The sequence below is a fragment of the Phacochoerus africanus genome, chromosome 2 (genome assembly GCF_016906955.1).
Source record: "Phacochoerus africanus isolate WHEZ1 chromosome 2, ROS_Pafr_v1, whole genome shotgun sequence".
Taxonomy (NCBI): Eukaryota; Metazoa; Chordata; class Mammalia; order Artiodactyla; family Suidae; genus Phacochoerus; species Phacochoerus africanus.
In genome coordinates, this window is record NC_062545.1 from 166,043,571 (window position 1) to 166,066,390 (window position 22,820).

Genomic DNA, 22,820 nt, shown 5'->3' on the forward strand with positions numbered 1-22,820 from the left:
CCTTTAACTCACTGTGCCAGCCAGGGATTGAACCCAAGGAACTCTCAGGTATATGATTTAACTACTTAGTTTGTTAATAATTCCATTTTTCTAAATAAACTTGGCAAATCAAATACTGACACTCTTGAAAGGTTGTAAAACAAAACTCATCTGTATAGAGTATTTTAAAAAAATACTCTTGATGAATTAAAAACCCAGGAGACAGTCCCAAATTAGCCAAAAAGATTCACTGTGTGAATAAAAGCACCTGGACTAACTACACATTTTTCAGTTTTGAACCACATGACTACTCTTAAATACTCTTGCAGCTCTAAAATATTATTCTATTCTAAATGAATCAAAGTTCAAATCACTTGAGGCTTATGGTCCAAAATTTAAAAACTAGTAATTCCTGAAAGCTCTTTTCATAAGCTTCTAATGGGAGGTAGAGAAGTGGAAGAGTTTTTTGTTGTTTTTGTTTTGTTTTGTTTTGTTTTAAAGCCAAAGCTGTAAGCTTGGTACAAAAATCATGTAGGAACTTGAGGAAAGATTCAACAAACATGTCCTCATGGCCACTAGATTAGTTTCTCTGTGTTTTGTTTTTTTCCTCCTGATTTAGAAAACTAGTAGATGCTTTCATTTGGGCTACCTAATTGCCCCCAAACAAGAATAAACTATAGTAACTATACTGCTGGGAATTATCAACACATCAACAATTTAATCCTAACCACTTCCTGATTCTTTATATATACATTAGACAGATATGAAAAAAAGCTCCTGGCACTTTATGTCTATATTAGTTTTTCTGAAAGAAAAGTCAATTGCATATCTACTTCAAAGATCTAAATTTGCTTTTACTACTTTATAGTCAATGGAAACAAAGATCATTAATAGATATAAACCATAACCCATTGCTTAAAAAAAAAAAGTCTACCACAAAAATCAGGGAAGTTTCTCTATATTCAAGACTGATACTAAATTAAGAATAAGAAAATAAGTGTTTAAGAGGTTTCTATTCCTATAATATTTCTTTAAAGAATTTAAGAGGCGCTTAACCACTGGGCAGAAATAAAATAAAATTTAGGAGTCCCCATCGTGGGAAACAAATCTGACTAGGAACCGTGAGGTTGAGGGTTCGATCCCTGGCTCAGTGGGTTAAGAATCCAGCCTTGCCATGAGCTGGGGTGTAGATTGCAGATGCAGTTCTGATCTGGCATTGCTGCGTCTGTGGCTGTGGCACAGGCCTGAGGTTGTAGCTCCAATTAGACCCCTAGCCTGGGAGCCTCCATATGCCATGGGTGTGGCCCTAAAAAGCAAAAAAAAAAAAAAAAAAGGAAAAAAGAAATTTAAAGAGCTCTCCCTTGCTATATGTCAATTATATCTCAATAAAACTGAAAAAGAAAAACTCTTTCCCCATCATTAAATACACATAAAAGGGACTGATTAAGCAGAGTTAACTAAAGGAGTAATTAAAAATAGCTAACATTTACCTGTCACTTATTATGTGCCAGGCACTATCCTAAGTTCTTCACAAATATTAATTCATTTAATCTTCACAAAAAGCCTGTGAAATAAAATACTATTTTATCTTTGGTTCATGAATGAGAAAACTGAGACACAGAGACCAAGAACCTGTCCAAGACATGCATCTGGAATTCAAATCCAGCAGTTTAGTTGGAATTCTTTCTGTTCACACTGTTACACTGCCTCTTTATTCTTCCAGCAGAGAATTAAAGCTCTCACAACACTGGGACCAAAACGTCAGGGTAAGGAAAAATAGAAACTCATGGCTCTGGTTTTGGTTTCAATGTAACGAGTCTACTTTGGACACTTTGATTAATTAATAAAACTGAGAAATGGTTCTAACGACACCATTAATTCACTTTGAATCCAAAACCAACAAATCCCAGAAAACCAATGGAAAATTCACCAATGGGAAAACACCAAGTATCTGTGAGCCTGAAGAGTCTTGCTAAAATACCAAACCAAATCTGGTTAAGCTGGACATTATATTATGGAAGAGTTAAACTCTTCTCGCTGTCACCACCAGCAGCACACAAGGCCTATAAAACTTATCTGCTACCATGATCTTCTTCCTCCACCATGATCTCTCCATTGTCACACATCATCACCAAATCAAAATGCAAGGATGGCAGAAAAAAATAGTGCATTTTGTATAGAATGGCTGTTAACAAGAAATAGCCAGGAGGGGGTCACATAGCTACCAAAAAATGTTTAGGATACAAATGAAATACTGTTGATATCTTTTTTCTGAATCACTTATTAAACATTTTAAACAAATACTGCTACTACCTTAAACTGCAGATTTTTCTAAAAGAAAATTTGGAATTGAAAGATGCTTGTAGACAATAAACTAATACATACATAGCGCTTTCTATGTACGGGGACATGATTCTAAATTCATTTAATCATGACTATAACTTATAAGATGGATGCTATAATCACTCTCATTTTACAATTATGAAAATGAGGCACAGAGAGGTTACATTACTTGCCCAAGGTCACACAGTCGACAAGTGTCAGAAATGGGATTCATATCCATATACTCTGCCTCCAGAATCTGCACTCTGAACTGCTCAGCTATACTGATCTTAACTACTACACAATAAAAAAATCTATTTTACTATTTTTTGAGAGGGTTAAAAACATTTCCAGGCTCCCACGATTTGTTCTATATCCAGTCACATGGCAAAAAACTCAAGTTCTTTTTTCTTGTAGCTTTATCTAAAGCTTCAGTATTTCCTGTGTTATTAGCTTAAGAGAGGATAAATAATAGTTTTAAAAAACAACTTCCTATGAAAACTTAATAAGCGATAAGATGTGTGTAAATCTTTTAGATCTTAGCAAAGTGTTAATTACATAGTTATAACAGGACAATGTATCTGCCCTAGGATCACTAAAAAATTAAATTTGAAAATTTATGATTTGCTAATCCAATGGCTGACAAAATTTTATTTAAGAAAAATGAATGCTTTCATACTTTATTGGTAGGAATATAAATCGGTTAAAATTTTCTGGGATAAAATTCTTTAAACAGACACGTTGCAGGAGTTTCCATGGTGGCACAGTGGAAATGAATCCAACTAGGAACCATGAGGTAGAGGGTTCGATCCCTGGCCTTGCTCAGTGGGTTAAAGATCTGGCCCTGCCGTGAGCTGAGGTGTAGGTCACAGATGCGGCTCGGATCTGGTATTCCGGTAGCTCTGGCGTAGGCTGGTGGCTAAAGCTCCAATTAGACCCCTAGCCTGGGAACCTCCATGTGCCATGGGTGTGGCCCTAAAAATTAAAAAAAATAAAAATAAAAAAAAGAAACTCCAGTATATATTATAAGGAAATAATTAATCAATGAAGTAAGTGTTTAGGGGTTTTATTCTGGAGTTCTGTAGTCTGGGTTTGAATCTTGGTTCAATATTTATTGAAGTTATAACCTTGGACAAGTAACAACCACTTTAATTCTCAAATTTCCTTCTCTATAAAATGAAGAAAAATGATCACTCAGGGTAGTGGTGAGGATTAACTGATTTAATGGATGTGAAATACTTGGCTGCTGTCATAATTTTTTCAGAGTAATCTATCAACACTTCTCAAAATGTATACCATACCCATCAATTATACTTAAAATTATTTATTCTTCTACAAACACTGCAATAAATATACAAAAAAAGAAACACAAGATTGATCAAAGCAGCATTATCAGTAATGAGAAAAATGGATAACTTGAATTCATCATTCTTCATTTGTATTTTCTGGAATATTATACAATTGTTAAAAGAACTCACTAGAGTATTGTTTTAACTGATAAAAATGGATAGTGAAAAAAACTTATATCAGAATATTTTGAAATTTCAAATTTTTGAAAAATAAAGGATGAACTTATCCATGTTAAATATACTCCACAGGAGTTCCCGTAGTGGCTCAGCAGTTAATGAATCTGACTGGGAACCACGAGGTGGCAGGTTTGATCCCGGGCCTTGCTCAGTGGGTTAAGGATCCGACGTTGCCGTTAGCTGTGGTGTAGGTCACAGACGCAGCTCGGATCCTGAGTTGCTGTGGCTGTGGTGTAGGCTGGTGGCTACAGCTCTGATTTGACCCCTAGCCTGGGAACTTCCATATGCCGCGGGAGCAGCCCAAGAAAATGGCAAAAAGACAAAAAAACAAAACAAACAAACAATATATATATATATACTCTACATATAGGCACATAAAAGGGCCTGGAAGGACACAAGCCAAATTGTTAATTGTTAATTCTGACACAGAATCACAAAAGATGGAAGTAGGAATAAGAACTTTCACTCTTTACTTCACAGATCTACAATTTGCTCCCCTCTCAATTTTTTTTTTAGGGGGGTTACACATTTCTTTTTAAAATTTGAAACAGCAATAAAAGAAAAAAGGTAATTGTAATTACACATCATGCACAGCCTTAAGGCTTCTGGAAGGACTTTGCTAAGAGTGAGATGGGAAGCCATTAAGGCTTTTAAGCAGAGGAGTGATATGATCTAAATTGTGTTTTAAAAGTTATCTCTCTTGGGGAGTTCCTGCTGTGGCATAATGGGATCAGCAGCATCTCTGGAGTGCTGGGACGCATGTTCGATCCCCTGGCTGGCAAAGAGGGTTAAGGATTAAGGACCCAACACTGCCACAGCTGGGCTGTAAATTGTGGCTCAGATCTGATCCCTGGACCAATTCCATATGCCACAAGACAGCAAAAAAAAAAAAAAAAAAAAGGTATCCTTCTTGGAGTTCCCTTGTGGTACAACGCATTACAGATCTGGTGTTGTCATGGCAGTGGCTTAGGTGGCTGCTGTGGGACATGGGTTTGATCCCTGGCCTGGGAACTTCTGCATGCTGTGGGTACAGCCAAAAAAACAAACAAACAAAAAGTATCCCCCTTGCTGCTATGTGAAGAATAGATTTCAGGAAGCAGAGATCAATTAGACCAGGGATCTGGCAAACTATGGCCAGCATTTGAGCCAAGCCCTGTTTCATACAACTGAGTTTTGATTGGTTCTTACACTTTAAATTTTTTTTTTTTGTCTTTTTAGCTATTTCTTGGGCTACTCCCTCGGCATATGGAGGTTCCCAGGCTAGGGGTCTAATAGGAGCTGTAGCCGCTGGCCTACGCCAGAGCCACAGCAATGCGGGATCCAAGCCGCGTCTGCAACCTACACCACAGCTCACGGCAACACCAGATCGTTAACCCACTGAGCAAGGGCAGGGACTGAAACCGCAACCTCATGGTTCCTAGTTGGATTCATTAACCACTGCCCACGACAGGAACTCCTAAAATGTTTTTTTAAGACAGAAGGTGAATTTGCGACAGAGACTGTATATGACTTGCAAAAGCTAAGTGATTATTTAGTCCTTTATACAAAAGTTTGCCTAACGCCTGAATTAGGAGACCACTGCAATAATTCTGTTAAGAGATGATTATGGCTTGGATCAAGGTTGCAGCAAATGGAGAGAGATGTGCTCAAGTTCACAATACAGTATGAAATTAAAGTCAATAGAATTTACAAAAGAATTGAATGAGAGGTAGAAGGTAAATGTTAAGGGTTAGTCCGAGGATTTTTGGTCTGAGTAACTAGAAGAGTGGAATTTCCTTTTACTAGAAGAGGAAGACAAGGGAGATAAGTAGATTTGGAGAGGGACACCGGTTCAGTCTTGGACATGTTAAATTTGAGATGACCTATTTGATAAGATATCCAAGAAGAGGTAACAAATCAAAAAGGTCCAGGCTGGACACAGAAATCTACAAGTCATCCAAAAATAGCCTCTATTTAAATGATTAAATCATCAAGGAAGTGAGTTCTGATTATAAAGATAAGTGGTCTAAGGACTGAACCCTGGGGCACTCTGCGGTATAGAGGTTAGGGAATTGGGAATTAGCAAAGGCAAAAGGGAATGACTAGTGAGTTAGGAGGACAAAGCAAGAGAGTACAGAAGATAGAGACTACATCTTCTCTTCCTGCCACTGCTCAAGAAGGAAGAAGTGATCATCTATGTCGAAACATACTGAAAAATAAGATGAAGAGTTGATCATGGGATTCAATAAGAGCAGTCTTAGTGTAATGATGGAGATATAAGCCTAACTGGAGAAAGTCAAAGTGAGGAAGGAGACAGAATACAGTCAACTTCTTTGAGATGTTTTATTGGAAAGAACAATCAAAGGGGGAATAGTGAGGTGGGCTATAAAAGTTAAGAAGCTTTGTAAAGATAAGTATTATAACATCTTTTGAATGGGGGAGGAAATAATCCACTGGAGAGTGAAAATCTGATGATTCACAAAAAAAGTAGGGAGAATTTCTGATGCCATGTCCTCAAATTGGTGAGTAAATGGGATGTAGCACACAGTGGAGGGGTTCCCCTTGACGAGTACATTACTTTTGAGGTGGGAAAATTATTATTATTATTATCATTATTTGCTTTTTAGGGCCACACCCATGGTATAAGAAAGTTCCCAGGCTAGAGGTACAATTGGAGTTATAGCTGTCGGCCTACACCACAGCCACAGCAATGTGGGATCTGAGCCTGGTCTGCAACCTACACCACAGCTCATGGCAATGCTGGATTCTTTTTTTTTTTTTTTTGTCCTTTTACCTTTTCTAGGGCCGCTCCCGCGGCACATGGAGGTTCCCAGGCTAGGGGTTCAATTGGAGCTGTTGCCACCGGCCTATGCCAGAGCCACAGCAACGTGGGATCCGAGCCGCGTCTGCAACCTACACCACAGCTCACAGCAATGCTGGATCCTTAACCCACTGAGCAAGGCCAGGGACCAAACCTGCAACCTAATGGTTCCTAGTTGGATTCGTTAACCATTGCGCCACGATGGGAACTCTGGCAATGCCGGATTCTTAACCCACTGAGCCAGGCCAGGGGTTGAACATGCAACCTCATGGTTCCTAGTCAGATTCTTTTCCACTGTGCCATGATGAGAACTTCAGAAAATTACTTTTTAAAGTAAAAAAAAAAAAGAAGAAGAATAAAGCTTTTTGCACAGCTCTTTTTTGAAAGTACAACGAAATTACTTTAGATTTATTTTAAATTATGCTCTTTTCATCGGTGGCTAATTTTATCAGTGCAAAAGAGTCACTTACCATACTGTTATTGAGATTCTTGTCAACTTTGCAGAATGTGTGTGGTGGACTTTCTCCTTTACTGGGTATAATAATACATATGTCTGTAACAGCCAACGTATTCTGAGTCATGTTTTCAGAGGCTCTTCGGTAAGTGATATAAATTCTTTGTGATGACGTACTGCCGCTAATATTTGCAGGGCGTCCATAGGGAGTACTCTGAATAATTTCACACCCCTGTTTCAATCTTTCTTTCCAGTCATATAAAACCCTAAAAAATAAATAAATTAGTACACAATTACAAAGCTTCCTCAAATATGAAAGGTAATGTTGTTAGGAATCATAAGCTGATCCTTAAATGTAGCAGACATTCCAATGGTACAGGAAAATTATTATTATTATTACTTGCTTTTTAGGGCTGCACCCATGGTATATGAAAGGGAGTTTGAATTGCAATCCCATATAAGATTAAAGAATAACTGTTTTCCCTAAAAAAATTAATAAAGTAGGGAAAATTCAGATTAACCTCTCTCTTTACTGACATAAACCATAGCATGGCAATTCTGTGTAAAGGCACTTGTTTTAGCATTCCATTTAGATTGTCAGACTGACAGGTAAGTGTATGTATGTACATATGTCTAAAACCAAGCATTATCTTTAGAAAAAGCAACGTTGTATTTTGACCGGAGTTAAAATTTTTACAAAAAGTTCTTTGGCATACAGTATAAAACCTGCTTGCATACTTTTACCTCCAATACTTCCTTTAGGTTTAAGAGAGAGTTTTGGGCCTTCAAAAGAGAAAATGACCTCAATCTATCTTTAATCAAAAGAATAAGTGAACATTTCCCCTTCATCCTTTATGGTAAAATTATAGGTTTTTAATAAAGGGCAGGCCAGGCATTCATTCCTTAAGTTTTGTAGATACTATTACTTAAAATACTTGGGAACACAAAGAACATCACGCTTAAGTAATATTAGTTTATTCCCTCACAGAATTCACTAATTTTTACTTTAATGCTAAGTCCATGGCATTAGACAAAAAACTTCTTTTAAGCGCTACTGTTATGCACCAGGGTTCTTGGATTCCTTAATCAACAGAAATTGATAAGAGGCCAGAAAAGAAATTCAGGCAAGGCTTTACTGGCAGTCATGCTGCAACATGAGAGAGCAAAAACAAGTAACAGGTTCTCATTCTTGTTTCCAGCCAGAGGGTAAGCTGTTCCCTTAAATGGGGTGAGGGCTGGGCTGATGTGATGCGTTGGGCTGGAGGTGGTCAGCTCACCCTCTCGGTGGTGCTGTGTCAGAATCATACACAGTGCCCTGCTTTTTCTCCCCCAGACACCTCAGAAGTGGCAGTTGGTTTTTCGGTCTTTTTGTATCTTGCTGTTCCTAATTTGCCCCAACTGTACAAACGTACACATTTATTTTTAGTCCCTTATAGTTTCTTTATATTTTGTTGCTCAAGGAGACAAGGAGATGACTGTCCAGGTGCAAGCACTGCAGCAAAGGGTCCCAGGTTCCAGCCTGTCCCAATACTACATTAAATCTGTTTCTGCGGTTGCTAGAAAAAATATTATAACAGGCAAAAGGCAATGTTCCTGAGATCAATCTGTATTCCTTTTTATACAGTCCCATTACACAAATAAAATTTAGTGCCAGAAATCAGTCAAATTATTTCTTCCTAACATGATTTTTAATTTCCCTTTTGTCTTGGCTGTTAGCAAACTTAAAAATTTTTTTTCTTGCAACATTCTATTTTGAAAAATTAGAGCAAAGTTTGATGCTTAATCATAGCATCTAGTATATTCCAGTGTTAGCCTAATTACTGCTCTTTCTTTTGATCTTGCTTTTCTTTTATTTAAGGCCAAACCTGTGGCATATGGAAGTCTCAGGCTAGGAGTTGAATTGGAGCTCCAGCTGCTGGTTTACACCACTGCCAGAGCAATGCAGGATCCAAGCTGCAGCTTGAGGCAACCTGGATACTTAACCCACTGAGTTAGGCCAGGGATCAAACCCACATACTCATGGATACTAGTCAGGTTCTTAACCTGCTGAGCCACAATGGAAATTTCTGTCATTTTTTTTTTTCTTAATCTTAAAAAAAAAGGCATTGTAACAGAGAAGTTAGGCATATCTGAATTTAAATCCCTACCACTGTTACCATCTGTTACTATTGTAGTCAGTTACTTACTTCTCTCTTACACTACTTAGCTGTTGAATTTAAAAATCCAGGAGCTCTCTTGTGGTACAGCGGGTTAACGACCTAGTGCAGTCACTGCTGTGGCATGGGTTTGATCTATGGCCCAGAACTTTCACATGCTATAGGCACGGCCAAAAAAAAAAAAAAAAAAATCTAACTCACATGATCTTGGCAGAACTAGATGAGATTACAAGTAGCGTCTCCAAAATAATGCCTGGCACACAAATGATCCATTGAAAACAAGAAAACAAAAATACAGTACACAGAACAACAAACAACCATTTACTACCCCAAATTATTAAAAGATATAGATTATAAGTATATTTGATGTAATAAGCTACCTATTTTCTTTAATAAGGGATTATTATGCTGGTGTATACATTACTTGCATTACTATTTTTGATTTTTATATTACTGAGTAACTTTTCTTATCTATTTAAACTATACGCTTTTTAAAAGCAAGAATGATGTCATATTCTCCACAATGAGGATAGCCATAAGAGTGGTTAATTTAGTCATTCCAGTTCAAGTCCTTTCCTACTGGAGAATCTTCCCTGTGCTTAGAAAATTCCTCACCTCTAATCTAGGCAACTGTAACAAGCTAACAAGAATCTGCAACATTCCCTTCATTTTATCTGCAAGTTAGAATTCTGACAGTCATCAGTGATCATAAGGAGCAACTTAACCTAACCTTTTAAAAATAAGATCTAACAGCTGGCTTATTTTCCCAAGCCATTTACTAAATATGCAAACTTCATATAAAACAATACAGTAGCTGTTCCGAAACCCATTTAAAATTACTGCAATTAGTTCATGAATTATCACACAATAAAGACTGAGCTTAATATAACTTTTTGACATCAAAATTAGATAACAGAATTTTAAAAGTAGAAGAAAGTTCAAGAGCTCTTCCAATATCTCCTCTTAGGCATAAATAAACATGACTATCCATTTTCAGATTTAATATATTAGAAGATGGAACTTTTAGAGCCTTTCTTCTGATATTAGCAGCAACACTGATAACTTATTTACAAAATATTTTAAGTTAAGCCCATCCCCTTTTGCAACAGAGCCATGGAAACAAGAAGGCTAATCTGCATTCTCTATAAACCCTTCATCTATGATGAAGACATTATAAAAGCTACTCCTAGCCTTTCTTTGGCTTTTTAGGAAGAATCTCCTGTATAAATAAATATACATGTGTGTATATATTTGTTTTTTACATTTATGCATTCCTCTTTTATAGATTTTTTTTAGATCTTTGCAGAAATTGACAAGGTGATCCTAAAATTAAATGGAAATTCAAAGGACCCAAAATAACAAAAATAATTTTGAAAATGATCAACAAAGTTGGAAGACTCACACTTCCTACTTTCCCAGTGTTTTTCCCACTGTAAAAACTTACTACAAAGCTACAGTAACCAAAACTGTAGTACAGTTAGTTCTCTCTGTGTAGTACACAGAGAGAACTGAAATAGAATTACAGAAATAAACCTGAGTATCTATAGCTAATTAATTTTTGAGAATGGGGAAAGAATATTCTAATCAACAGATGGTTCTGGAACAACTGGATAGCCAGATGTAAAAGAGTTAGGCTGGACACTCTCCTCAACCATCTAAAAAAATTAACTTAAAGTGGATCAAAGACCTAAATGTAAAGGTTGAAACTATAAAACTCTTAGACAAAAACTTAGTGAATATCTTCATGACTCTGGATTAGTAAATGCCCTCTTAGATATGATACCAAAACACAAACAACAAAAGAAAAAAAATACATAAATAAGATTTCATAAAAAAAAAAAAATCTTAGCTCCAAAGGATACCATAAAGTGAAAAGAAAACTTACAGAATGGGAGAAAATATCTGTAAATCATATATCTGATAAGGAACTTGTAGGGAGAATTTGTAAAGAACCCTCAAAGCTCAATAATAAATAATAAGGAGCTCCCATCGTGGCGCAGTGGTTACCAAATCCGACTAGGAACCATGAGGTTGCGGGTTCGATCCCTGCCCTTGCTCAGTGGGTTAACGATCCGGCGTTGCTGTGAGCTGTGGTGTAGGTTGCAGACGCGGCTAGGATCCCGAGTTGCTGTGGCTCTGGCATAGGCTGGCAGCTACAGCTCCGATTCGACCCCTAGCCTGGGAACCTCCATATGCTGTGGGAGCGGCCCAAGAAATAGCAAAAAGACAAAAAATAAATAAATTAATAAATAATAAAAAGACAGCCCAATTAAAAAATGAGTAAAGGATTCTGAAAAGACATTTTCCCAAAGATATACAGATTGCTAATAAGCACATGAAAAGATGCTCAACCAAGAGGTGAATGCAAATCAAGACCACAGTAAGATACCACTCCACTCCTACTAGGGCAGCTGTAATCAAAATGATAATACAAGATGTTGGCTAGGATGGGGGGAAATTGGAACCTTCATACACTGTTGATGAGAGTGCAAAGTGGTATGGTTACTTTGGAAAGCAAATTGGCAGTACCTCAAAAGATTAAACACAGAATTACCATATGACCTAACAATTCCACTCCTAAGTATATATATACAAGAGAAATGAAAACATATGTCTGTACAAAACTTGTACACAAATATTTCCAGTAACATTATTCTTAATAGCCAAAAAGGGGAAACAACTCACATGTCCATCATCTGATGAATGGATAAATTGTGACAGACCCGTAAGATGGACTATCATTCAGCTCTACAAAAGAATAAAGTACAGGAGTTCCAGTTGTAGCTCAGAGGTTAAAAATCTGACTGGTATTCATGAGGATGAGGGTTCATTCCCTGGCCTCACTCAGTGGGTTGAGGATCTGGCGCTGCCGCAAGCTATGGGGTAGGTCACAGATATGGCTCAGACCTGGCATTGCTGTGGCTGTGGTGTGGACTGGAAGCTATAGCTCTGATTTGACTCTTATCCTGGGAAGCTCCACATGTCATGGAGGGTGTGGTCCTAAAAAAAATTTTTTTTTAAAGAGAGAAACAAAAAAGAATAAAGTACAGACATATGGACACATACTACAATATGGATAAACCTTGAAATCATTTTGCTAAGTGAAACAAGTCAGCCACAAGATAACCCTATATAGTATGATTATATTGACAGAAAATGTCCAGAATAGGTAAATCCACAGAGACAGAAAGTAGACTGGTAACTTCCTAAAGCTGAAGGGGTTAGAGACAATCAGACAGTAGAATTAGACAGTAACTAAAATGAATATAGGGTTGCTTATTTGGGGGGCACAATACAAATATTAAAAAGTTATCATGGTGACAGTTTCACAACTCTATAAATATACTAAAAACTACTAAATTGTACAACGTAAATAAGTTGATTGGATGGTATGAATTATAACTCACTAAAGCTGTTAAATAAAAAAGGAGTCCCAAGTTCAATACAGTATCCTAAGTAAAGCATTAATTTACCCAAGATCCTTGTTTGATGCATGCAGACTTAAGCACCCAACTATAATGATCATTATAACTGATCCTTAAAAGCCATCTTTTTCTTAAAGATAATTTAAAATTTTATGACCAGCATAATACATTAATTTCTGACACTTTTCTGGAAATATTTTTCAAATTATCTCCTCCATCTTTAATACAAAAAAACTCAGACAAAATAAAATGCTCAGAACGTATAGGGCAAAGAGACACTGAAAAGACAATAAGGAACACAGGAAAAGAATACAGAATTTTGGATATAAACATATCTGTTTTTCTAAAGCTGTTCCCGTCGTGGCTCAGTGGTTAACGAATCTGACTAGGAACCATGAGGTTGCGGGTTCGGTCCCTGCCCTTGCTCAGTGGGTTAAGGATCCAGCATTGCCGTGAGCTGTGGTGTAGGTCACAGATGCGGCTCGGATCCCGAGTTGCTGTGGCTCTGGCATAGGCTGGTGGCTACAGCTCCGATTCGACCCCTAACCTGGGAACCTCCATATGCCGTGGGAGCCGCCCACGAAATGGCAAAAAGACAAAAATAAATAAATAAATAAGTAAATTGAAGAGTTATCTTCAAAATCTACAAGGTTTATTACTCGGATCAAAAACAATAATTCTTGGGAGTTCCCGTCGTGGCGCAGTGGTTAACGAATCCGACTAGGAACCATGAGGTTGCGGGTTCCATCCCTGCCCTTGCTCAGTGGGTTAACGATCCGGCGTTGCCGTGAGCTGTGGTGTAGGTTGCAGACGAGGCTCGGATCCAGCGTTGCTGTGGCTCTGGCGTTGGCCGGTGGCTACAGCTCCAATTTGACCCCTAGCCTGGGAACCTCCATATGCTGTGGGAGTGGCCCAAGAAATAGCAAAAAGACAAAAAAAAAAAAAAAAATTCTTGGAGTTCCTGTCAGGGCTCAGCGTATAACGAACCCAATTAGTATCCGTGAGGACACGGGTTTGATCCCTGGCCTCGACCAGTGGGTTAAGGATCTGGTGTTGCCGGGAGCTGTGGTGTAGGTCACACATGTGGCTCAGATCTGAATTGCTGTGGCTCTGGTATAAGCCAGCAGCTACAGCTCAGATTCGACCCCTAGCCAGAAACCTTCACATGCCACAGGTGTGGCCCTAAAAACAAAAGACAAAAAAACAAAACAATAATTCTTTTTAAAAAATACTTACCCCAGATCTGTAAGTGGAGGCTTATCTCTTCCTCTTCTATAGCAAAGGAAAATCTGTGGCCCCACAAGACTTCCATTATTGAGATCAGCTGATAGTCCAGATGGGGTAACATCAATACACGTATAATCTCGTGGTACTTCCTCCCCAAGAGATTTAATAATAACTGAAATATCTGTGATAGGTTCTTTTGGTTTAGCTACTTTATGACAGGCATCATTGAAGTGAATTTCTTCTTCAAGGGGCTTTGAAGTATCAGTTAATCCTGCTACAACAAAGTAGTCAGCAACACGAGGCCCCTTATCTTCAATCATCTTCCATTACAGGAGGCTACATCTAAAAGGAAAGTAAAAGATTATTATTCTCCTATAATAAGCCAAATAAATGTAAGTGGTCTGTGTACAATTAAAAATGAAAAACTACAAAAAGCGCACTACTTCCCTGATAAGTACATTAGTATTAAACATTTCACTTTCATACATAAAAAGTATGCCTTTTAAGAAAAGGGTATATACTTAGCATTTTTTTTTATTATAAAAGTAATGCATGCATGAGTTTCCATTTTTGGTGACACGGAAGCCTAAATTACCTAAGGAGATAACAAAAAAACTCACATCCTTTTAAACGCATAGAGTGACTTGTAAAATTGTAAGGGAAATTCCCAGGACCCCACAATAGTGAAGAAACCAAAGGCCAGAATGCAGTGCATAAGCTGATACTGGGTGGGGGAAATTTGCTGATTTCCTCAATAATCAAGAGGCTTGTGTTTTAACAAGGTGCTACAGGGACAGGAGACAAGGCCTTGAACCACTAAGATAGGGAATTGGAACTGAGACATCAGTATTAAGCCAGGAGCCTCAAAAGACTATAACCCCAGTTAAAGAATGAATTATAAAAATCCATCCACTGGTACAGGGAGATAATAAAGTTTGCCTCAATTTGGCCTCAAATTTAGGGGGGTGGGGGTGGTAAAAAGTCTCTTCTGAGAATATATAAACAATAGGCCTACTCACACGTGTATGTGAAGTTTGACCTTAAAGCCATTTGCGTGGTCCCAGGAAGCTCAAAACTGAGATATTAACAATATCTGTGTTCCCAGGCTAGTGACACGCCCAGGGAAGCAAATGCAAAAAAGTTCTAGAGGGTATACCCTTAACACAGGTTTTCCACAGAAAAAGCCCCCCTGAAGATGACTTCCTACTCCAAAACTACAAAAAACATTCAAAGAAAAATTCACCATGAATGAGTTTCAGCAGATACAACAGAAGAACTTCAAATAATAAAAGTAGGATGGCGATTTTAACAGAAGTACATGTTTATCACAAATTCAAAGAAAAAATACACAAAGTAGAATTCATTGTATATTTGTAAATAAGAGAAAAATCTGGAGTTCCCGTCGTGGCGCAGTGCTTGGCGAACCCGACTAGGAACCATGAGGTTGAGGGTTCGGTCCCTGCCCTTGCTCAGTGGGTTAACGATCCGGCGTTGCCATGAGCTGTGGTGTAGGTTGCAGACTCGGCTCGGATCCCGAGTTGCTGTGGCTCTGGCGTAGGCCGGTGGCTACAGCTCCGATTTGACCCCTAGCCGCGGGAGCGGCCCAAGAAATAGCAACAACAATAACAACAACAACAACAACAAAAAAAGACAAAAGACAAAAAAAAAGATAGAGAAAAATCTCCTTCAGTTGTCTAGTATCACTTAACAAACCTTATTTGTCCTTGAACTAGGAAAACACAAACTCTTGCAGTACTGTCATTATTTATATAATAGCTACTGAAAAAAGTTTACCCTAAAAGAGAAATTTCCCAATAAGTGTCTCACATTAGATTTAGTTCCAGTAAATATAAAGGAAGGATTTTATGAACTAATAAATTAGGTATACATACCACATGCCTCTTTTGTACATTTATAATTTATATAAAAATATTAAAGCCTCAGAAGTCCTTTGATAAAGATACCTGATTAACTCTGCTTAACCCAGGATTTCCCAAATCTACTTGAACAAGAACACTATTTTCCCACTTAAAAACTAGGAAAAAACCCCTCAGAACATGCTTGAGAAAATGCTATTTAAAGTAAACAACCTGGCGTTTCTGTTGTGGCTAAGCGGTAATGCACCCAACTAGTATACATGAGGATGCGGGTTGGATCCCTGGCCTTGCTCAGTGGGTTAAGGATCTGGCACTGCCGCAAACTGCGGTATACATCACAGATGCAACTTGGGTCTGACGTTGCTGTGGCTGTGACATAGGCCAGGAGATATAGCTCCCATTGGACCCTTATCCTGGGAACTTAACACATGCCACAGGTGTGGCCCTAAAAATAAAAAATACTATTTGGCAGACTATAAAACACCCGAGGCCAAAGAAATTCTTATTAGTACACTTGTTTATAATGTAAGTATCACCATTTTCATCATAATCCCAAAACTCATTTAATTTTATAAATGGCTAATATCACAAGTTTTCAGAATTCATGCCACATTTCTTGGAATCTGTAACCATTTGGCAAATATACTCTGTAAACATCCTATTTGCTTAGAAAACAAGTTTGTAGAAGGATCAGAAGCTTATTTGTTTTATTTAGATATATACGGCTCCTATGTAGTAATTCCCTTACATATAAGATTTCTGCATAAAATAAAGGGCTCAAACTTTTCAGAAATGCCTCCTAACCTGTTATCCCAAGAAGACTTTGTAAAGATTGAATATTCACTCTCAGCTGACTTCATATTACAGGTGCTCTACAAAAAAACAGTTGACCATCTGTCTATCTATCTATCTTCCTATTTTTGTCTTTTGTCTTTTTAGGGCCATACCTGCAGCATGTAGAGGTTCTCTGGCTAAGGGTCGACTCAGAGCTGCAGGTGCCAGCCTACGCCACAGCCACAACAATGTGGGAACCAAGCCATGTCTGCGACCTACACCATAGCTCAAGACAACGCCAGATCCTTAACCCACTGAGCAAGGCCAGGGATCGAACCTGCATTCTCATGGATGCTAGCCAGATTAATTTCCACTGAGCCATGACAGGTGCCTATTCATTTTTTTTTTAAGTAGAAGAAAAAAGTACTTTTTAAAAGCACTTTTGTAATTACTTTTTTCCTCATAAGTGTTTGAAAACAATTTTTAATGGCTATATAGTATTATTTTATTTTAATGGACTAACATTATTGATTTAACTATTTCCTTATTGTTGATCATTTATTATAGCAACTTACTTCGCTAATGTTTTTTTAAATGCTAAGATGAATAACCTTAAAAATAAACCTCTGGCTAACAACTCTTCAGGATAAATTTACTGAAGTAAATTACTGGGTCAAAGTTACATACACTCACAGCTTCTATAAGTGTTTATATGCTTTTATGTGTGCAGAATTGTATTTATTTATTTATTTTGTCATTTTAGGGCCAACTCCATGGCATATCAAAGTTCCCAGGCTAGGAGTCAAATCGGAGCTGTAGCTGCCACAGCCACAGCCACAACAGATGCAAGCCCCATCTGGGACCTACACCACAGTTCACAACAACGCAGGATCTTTAACCCACTGAGTGAGGCTAGGGCTTGAACCTGCATCCTCATGGATGTTAGTCAGCTTCGTTTCTGCTTAGCCACAATAGAACTGCCCTATGTGAATGAATTTTAAATCATAAGCTCTTGACAGACATGAATGTCAAAAAATACTCTGGTAGAGTACTTTCTTTTCATCATAATGAAAAGATTTAAATATTCTCCTCTTTCACACACTCTGACTTCATGCTATTCAAACTAAAGCACAGTTAGTCACTATTACATATAATAATACATGTCTTGTTATGCAGAAAGAAGGGTAAGAAAATGGAAATAGTATTATGATGAAAACATGAATATTTAATAGGTTCTTCTGAAGGCTGCTACCTTACCCACTGGAAATAAACAGCTATTACATCAATAAGCATATATTTGGGGGGAAATTGTATGAAAATTTTGTTTTTGTTAGTACTTCCTGGTTCACAAATTTTAATAACTTGATCTGATTCACAACAGAATATAGTATATAGCTATTAAAAGGGGAAAAGTTACTGTTCTTCATCAATACTTATAAGAAAAGAACAATTAATTGTAAAGTAGTGATAAAATCCTCACATTAATTAACGGAAAAGTAAATCATTTATCACTCCAGTTCTCTTGCCTCATTATCATTATTATTGTTTTCCATTTATTCATTTGGGGGTGGAGAGTGGTAAGGAAGGTAGGCAAACTATTTTAAGGCACTGTTGACAAAGTACATGATGCCAAGAACACAGCTGGCAACATTCCAGGTGACCTTTAGATCCAAATGTTCTTTAATTCACTCAAGAAAAGTCTATATAATACTGAAGATGCCTTCTACTTTTTATTTTAAATCAATGATTTTTAAGGTAAGTTTGAAGTTTAGATGCTAAGAAGACACTGATACAAATTATAAGGCAAGGAAAATACTGAATCTTTAATACAGAAACAAATAATGAATGGTATTTCCTAACAATTTCAGTAAACCTAGAGACTTCTACTGGAGCATGAAATTTACAATTCTCTTGGAAAATACTAAACATATAAACTTATACTAACACTAAATGCCTTGTGTTGGTAAGTGTCACAGAAATTTAAGTGGGAGCCCCCGCTGTGGCATGATGGAATCCGTGGAGTCTTGGGAGCGCTGGGACGGGGGTTCAATCCCCAGCCCCACAGAGTGGATTAAGGATCCATCATTGCCACAGCTGTGGCTTGGGTTGTGACTGTGGCTCAGATCTGATCCCAGACTCGTGAGCTCCATATGCCATGGGGCAGCCAAAATTTGAAAAAAAATTTTTTTGTTTTTACATGGAAAGATCATTTAAGGAAAGCTTTTGTAGTCACATATAAAATTTGGACTTTTAGTATAGTACATCAGAGCAAAAACCCCTAAACAATTAGGAGCTAACTTTCTTTTCTTTTCTTTTTTTTTTTTGGAGGTAAATTTCTCTAAATTCATTTTGGAATTGGGGGGGGCACACACAAAAAGATTTGATCCAATAATTCTCTAAATAATCACAGTAACATAAACCCCTGAACTTTATTCAAGCTCAAGTAACAATACTATATTGTTAACCATTTTTTTAAAAAGTATTCTTTGTTCAACATGATATAGGTAACCTAAGGAGTTAGCTCATATGATGTTTACAGGTTTACAGGCATCTTCTTAAAATTTCAGATACCTGCTTGGCTAGTATTTCACTTCAAATTACATCTATTTTCTTTGGGACTAGAAAACAAGAAAGTATGCTCTCTATTCCTAAAAGGTTCATGAGAAATTAAATTGAGAAATCATTAAAAGAAAACTCTTACCCATTTAGCAACTAATGGAGACTGACCTGTTTTTCTCCCTTTCAATCCCTGACCAATCAATACAGATTCTTTTTTATTTCATCTATCACTCCATTAGGTCAAGTAGTAAAACATTTGCTACTTAGGCTAACTCTAAAGACAAGAAAAGGCAAGAGCAGAAATCAGAGGTAACATTTTAAAAATATATGAAAAAAGTGAAAAAAATCTGAACGTAAAAGTTTTGCAAAATAATAAACAATTACTAAAATGGTAAAAGGAGCAAAGTCTTTCAAATAGGGCCATAAATTCCAGATTATATACGAAAATGGTTGATAACACAATGGACTGCTTTAACTCTCCCTCATTCCAGTTCACTTAAATAAATAAGCTAGAAATTTTCTCTAAAAAAAAAAAAAAAAAAGAAGTTCCCATCGTGGCTCGTGGTTAACGAATCCAACTAGGAACCATGAGGTTGAGGGTGGATTTTTCAGGGTTCCTGTCATGGTTCACTGGAAACAAATCTGATTAACATCCGCAAGGATGAAGGTTCAATCCCTGGCCTTGCTCAGTGGGTTAACGATCCGGCGTTGCCGTGAGCTGCTGTGTAGGTCACAGACGTGGCTTAGATCTGGTGTTGCTGTGGCTCTGGTGTAGCCTGGCGGCTACAGCTCCGATTAGACCCCTAGCCTGGGAACCTCCATATGCCACAGGGGCGGCCCTAGAAAAGGCAAAAAGAAAAAAAAAAGTAATTCCACAGATAAATACCTAACCTTAGAGCACCCTTTTTTACATTATCATAACTAGAGAACTTCACTCTCATCTTTTCTTTTTTGTCTTTTTTGTTGTTGTTGTTGTTGTTGTTGCTATTTCTTGGGCCGCTCCCACAGCATATGGAGGTTCCCAGGCTAGGGGTCGAATCGGAGCTGTAGCCACCCGCCTATGCCAGAGCCACAGCAACGCGGGATCCGAGCCGCGTCTGCAACCTACACCACAGCTCATGGCAACGCCAGATCGTCAACCCACTGAGCAAGGGCAGGGACCGAACCCGCAACCTCATGGTTCCTAGTCGGATTCGTTAACCACTGCGCCACGACGGGAACTCCCACTCTCATCTTTTCTAAATTTACCTCTCATTTTTCTTCCAACCAAAGTAATCTCTCTATTCTTCAAATACTTTTCCTCTTTGATGATACACTATTACCCTGTCCTACTCAATGTATGTTTGTCAAAATTTTCAGAACAATTTAAATTATGTGGATTTTTCAGGGTTCCTGTCATGGTTCACTGGAAACAAATCTGATTAACATCCGCAAGGATGAAGGTTCAATCCCTGGCCTTGCTCAGTGGGTTAAGGATCTGGTGTTGCTGTGAGCTGTGGTGTAGGTCGAAGACATGGCTCGGATCCTGCGTTGCTGTGGCTGTGGTGTAGGCCAGCAGCTACAGCTCTCATTTGACCCCTAGCCTGGGAACCTCCATATGCTGCAGGTGCAGCCCTAAAGAGACAAAAATTAATTAATTAATTAATGAGGATTTTCATTTAATCTTTATGAATTGTAGAGAAGAGCAGAAAGAAAAATAAGGGAGTTCCCGTCGTGGTGCAGTGGTTAACGAATCCGACTAGGAACCATGAGGTTGAGGGTTCGGTCCCTGCCCTTGCTCAGTGGGTTAACGATCCGGCATTGCCGTGAGCTGTGGTGTAGGTTGCAGACTCGGCTCGGATTCTGCGTTGCTGTGGCTCTGGCGTAGGCCGGTGGCTACAGCTCCGATTCAATCCCTAGCCTGGGAACCTCCATATGCCGCGGGAGCGGCCCAAGAAATAGCAACAACAACAACAACAACAACAACAAAAAGACAAAAGACAAAAAAAAAGAAAGAAAAATAAATTCAACAATCCCATTCACAATAATAAATCTGGTTTATTTATTTATTTATTTTTTGTCTTTTTGCCTTTTCTAGGCCCACTCCCTCGGCATATGGAGGTTCCCAGGCTAGGGGTCTAATCGGAGCTGTAGCCACCGGCCTACGCCAGAACCACAGCAACGTGGAATCCGAGCTGCATCTGCAACCTACACCATAGCTCATGGCAACGCCGGATCCTCAACCCACTGAGCAAGGCCAGGGATCAAACCCGAAACCTCATCGTTCCTAGTCAGATTCGTGAACCATTGAGCCACGCGACGGGAACTCCTAAATTTGGTTTATATTTAATGACATTTTCTAGTTTTCTTTGAGAACAGAAAACATCCATCTAATCCAATATAAATATTTATATTTTATTTAATAAGCATTATTCTAAACTGTTATAATCTTTATAATTATACTAAATGCCTACATAATATTCCATCAAGTAGAAACACACACTGCAATCAGTACTCCATTCTTGCTTTCCCAGGTAGGTAGGTGCTTAAAAAAAACTGTTCAGTGAATGAGCAGCTCACTTTATAACCTTCCTCAAATATGTGATACTAAACGTAATGTCTTTTTCTATAATTTTGAATCAATTTTCTGAACCTCAATTACCTTAAACACTATAGTTGTTGAACGTAGGATAATCACAGATAAACTAGATGATTTGTATCTAACCATCAGGGCCTTGGACGAAATTAGAAATTTACTGAAAAAGTAATTGATTCATTCACTAAATGAATTTTTCATAAATGTTGTTTAAGATCTGACACTATTCTAACAGCCAACAACAATACTGATGAAAACCAGCATCTGCCTTCAAAGAGTTTCTTGTTTATTTTTCCACATCTCTTTCTATACTTTTTTCCACCTCTAGCCATCTTTTCTCCTACCACCCTTCCAGATCCCAAGTGCTTGCCTTCACCCTACCCAAAGTTTTTCTACCCATTTCTCCAAAAAGTCCCAAGTACAGAGTGACTCCTACTTTACAATCCCCTTCCCCCATATCTCCTTGAAAATTGGCATCCCTAGAGCATCAGCATTCTATGGAGATTTTGAAAGGAAACATACCTTATTTGTGTATTATATTCAATAGCAGGTTTATTTTATTTTAAAAAGGTTTAACCAGGAGTTACTGTTGTGGCTCAGAGGAAGTGAATCTGACTAGTATCCATGAGGATGCAGGTTCAATCCCTGGCCTCGCTCAGTGGCTTAAGGATCTGGTGTTGCTGTGAACTGTGGTGTAGGTCACAGATGCTTCTTGGATCTGGTGTTGCTGCAGCTGTGGTGCAGACCAGGGGCTACAGCTCCAATTTGACCTCTGGCCTGGGAACCTCCATATGCCACAGGTGCGGCCCTAAAAGACAAAAACAAAAAACCAAAAAAAAAAACCCTAAAATAAACACATTAATTAAAAGATCTAACCAGAGTTCCCACTGTGGCTCAGCAGCAATGTACCTGATTAGTATTGATAAGGATGCGGGTTCAATCCCTGGCCTCACTCAGTGGGTTAAGGATTCTGTGTTGCCATGGCTGTAGTGTAAGCTGGAGGCTACAGCTCTGATTCGACCCCTAGTCTGGAAACTTCCATATGCCACTGGTATGGCCCTAAAAAGACAATTTTTTTTAATTTAAAAAAAAATTAAAAGGTTTAACCCACCCAAGCCAAACTCCACTTTATAACGGTAAATTTTA

The 22,820-nt window shown here is 38.1% G+C and overlaps 1 protein-coding gene across 9 annotated transcripts in view; it reads right to left on the minus strand.

The window, feature by feature from the left end:
- The window catches only part of DENND4A (DENN domain containing 4A), a 128,951-nt gene that overhangs the window by 73,577 nt on the left and 32,554 nt on the right, over window positions 1-22,820 (minus strand). For 6 of the 9 annotated variants that reach the window (XM_047767107.1, XM_047767106.1, XM_047767111.1 and 3 more), the window contains exons 3-4: window positions 13,899-14,231; window positions 7,098-7,347 (exon numbers count right to left, since the gene is read on the minus strand). In XM_047767107.1, coding sequence (XP_047623063.1) covers window positions 7,098-7,347; window positions 13,899-14,209 — 561 coding nt within the window. In that variant the 5' untranslated portion in view covers window positions 14,210-14,231. Of the gene's footprint in view, window positions 1-7,097; window positions 7,348-11,922; window positions 11,986-13,898; window positions 14,232-22,820 lie in introns of those variants that run through there. The other 3 variants (XM_047767112.1, XM_047767113.1, XM_047767114.1) reach the window with 3 other exon arrangements.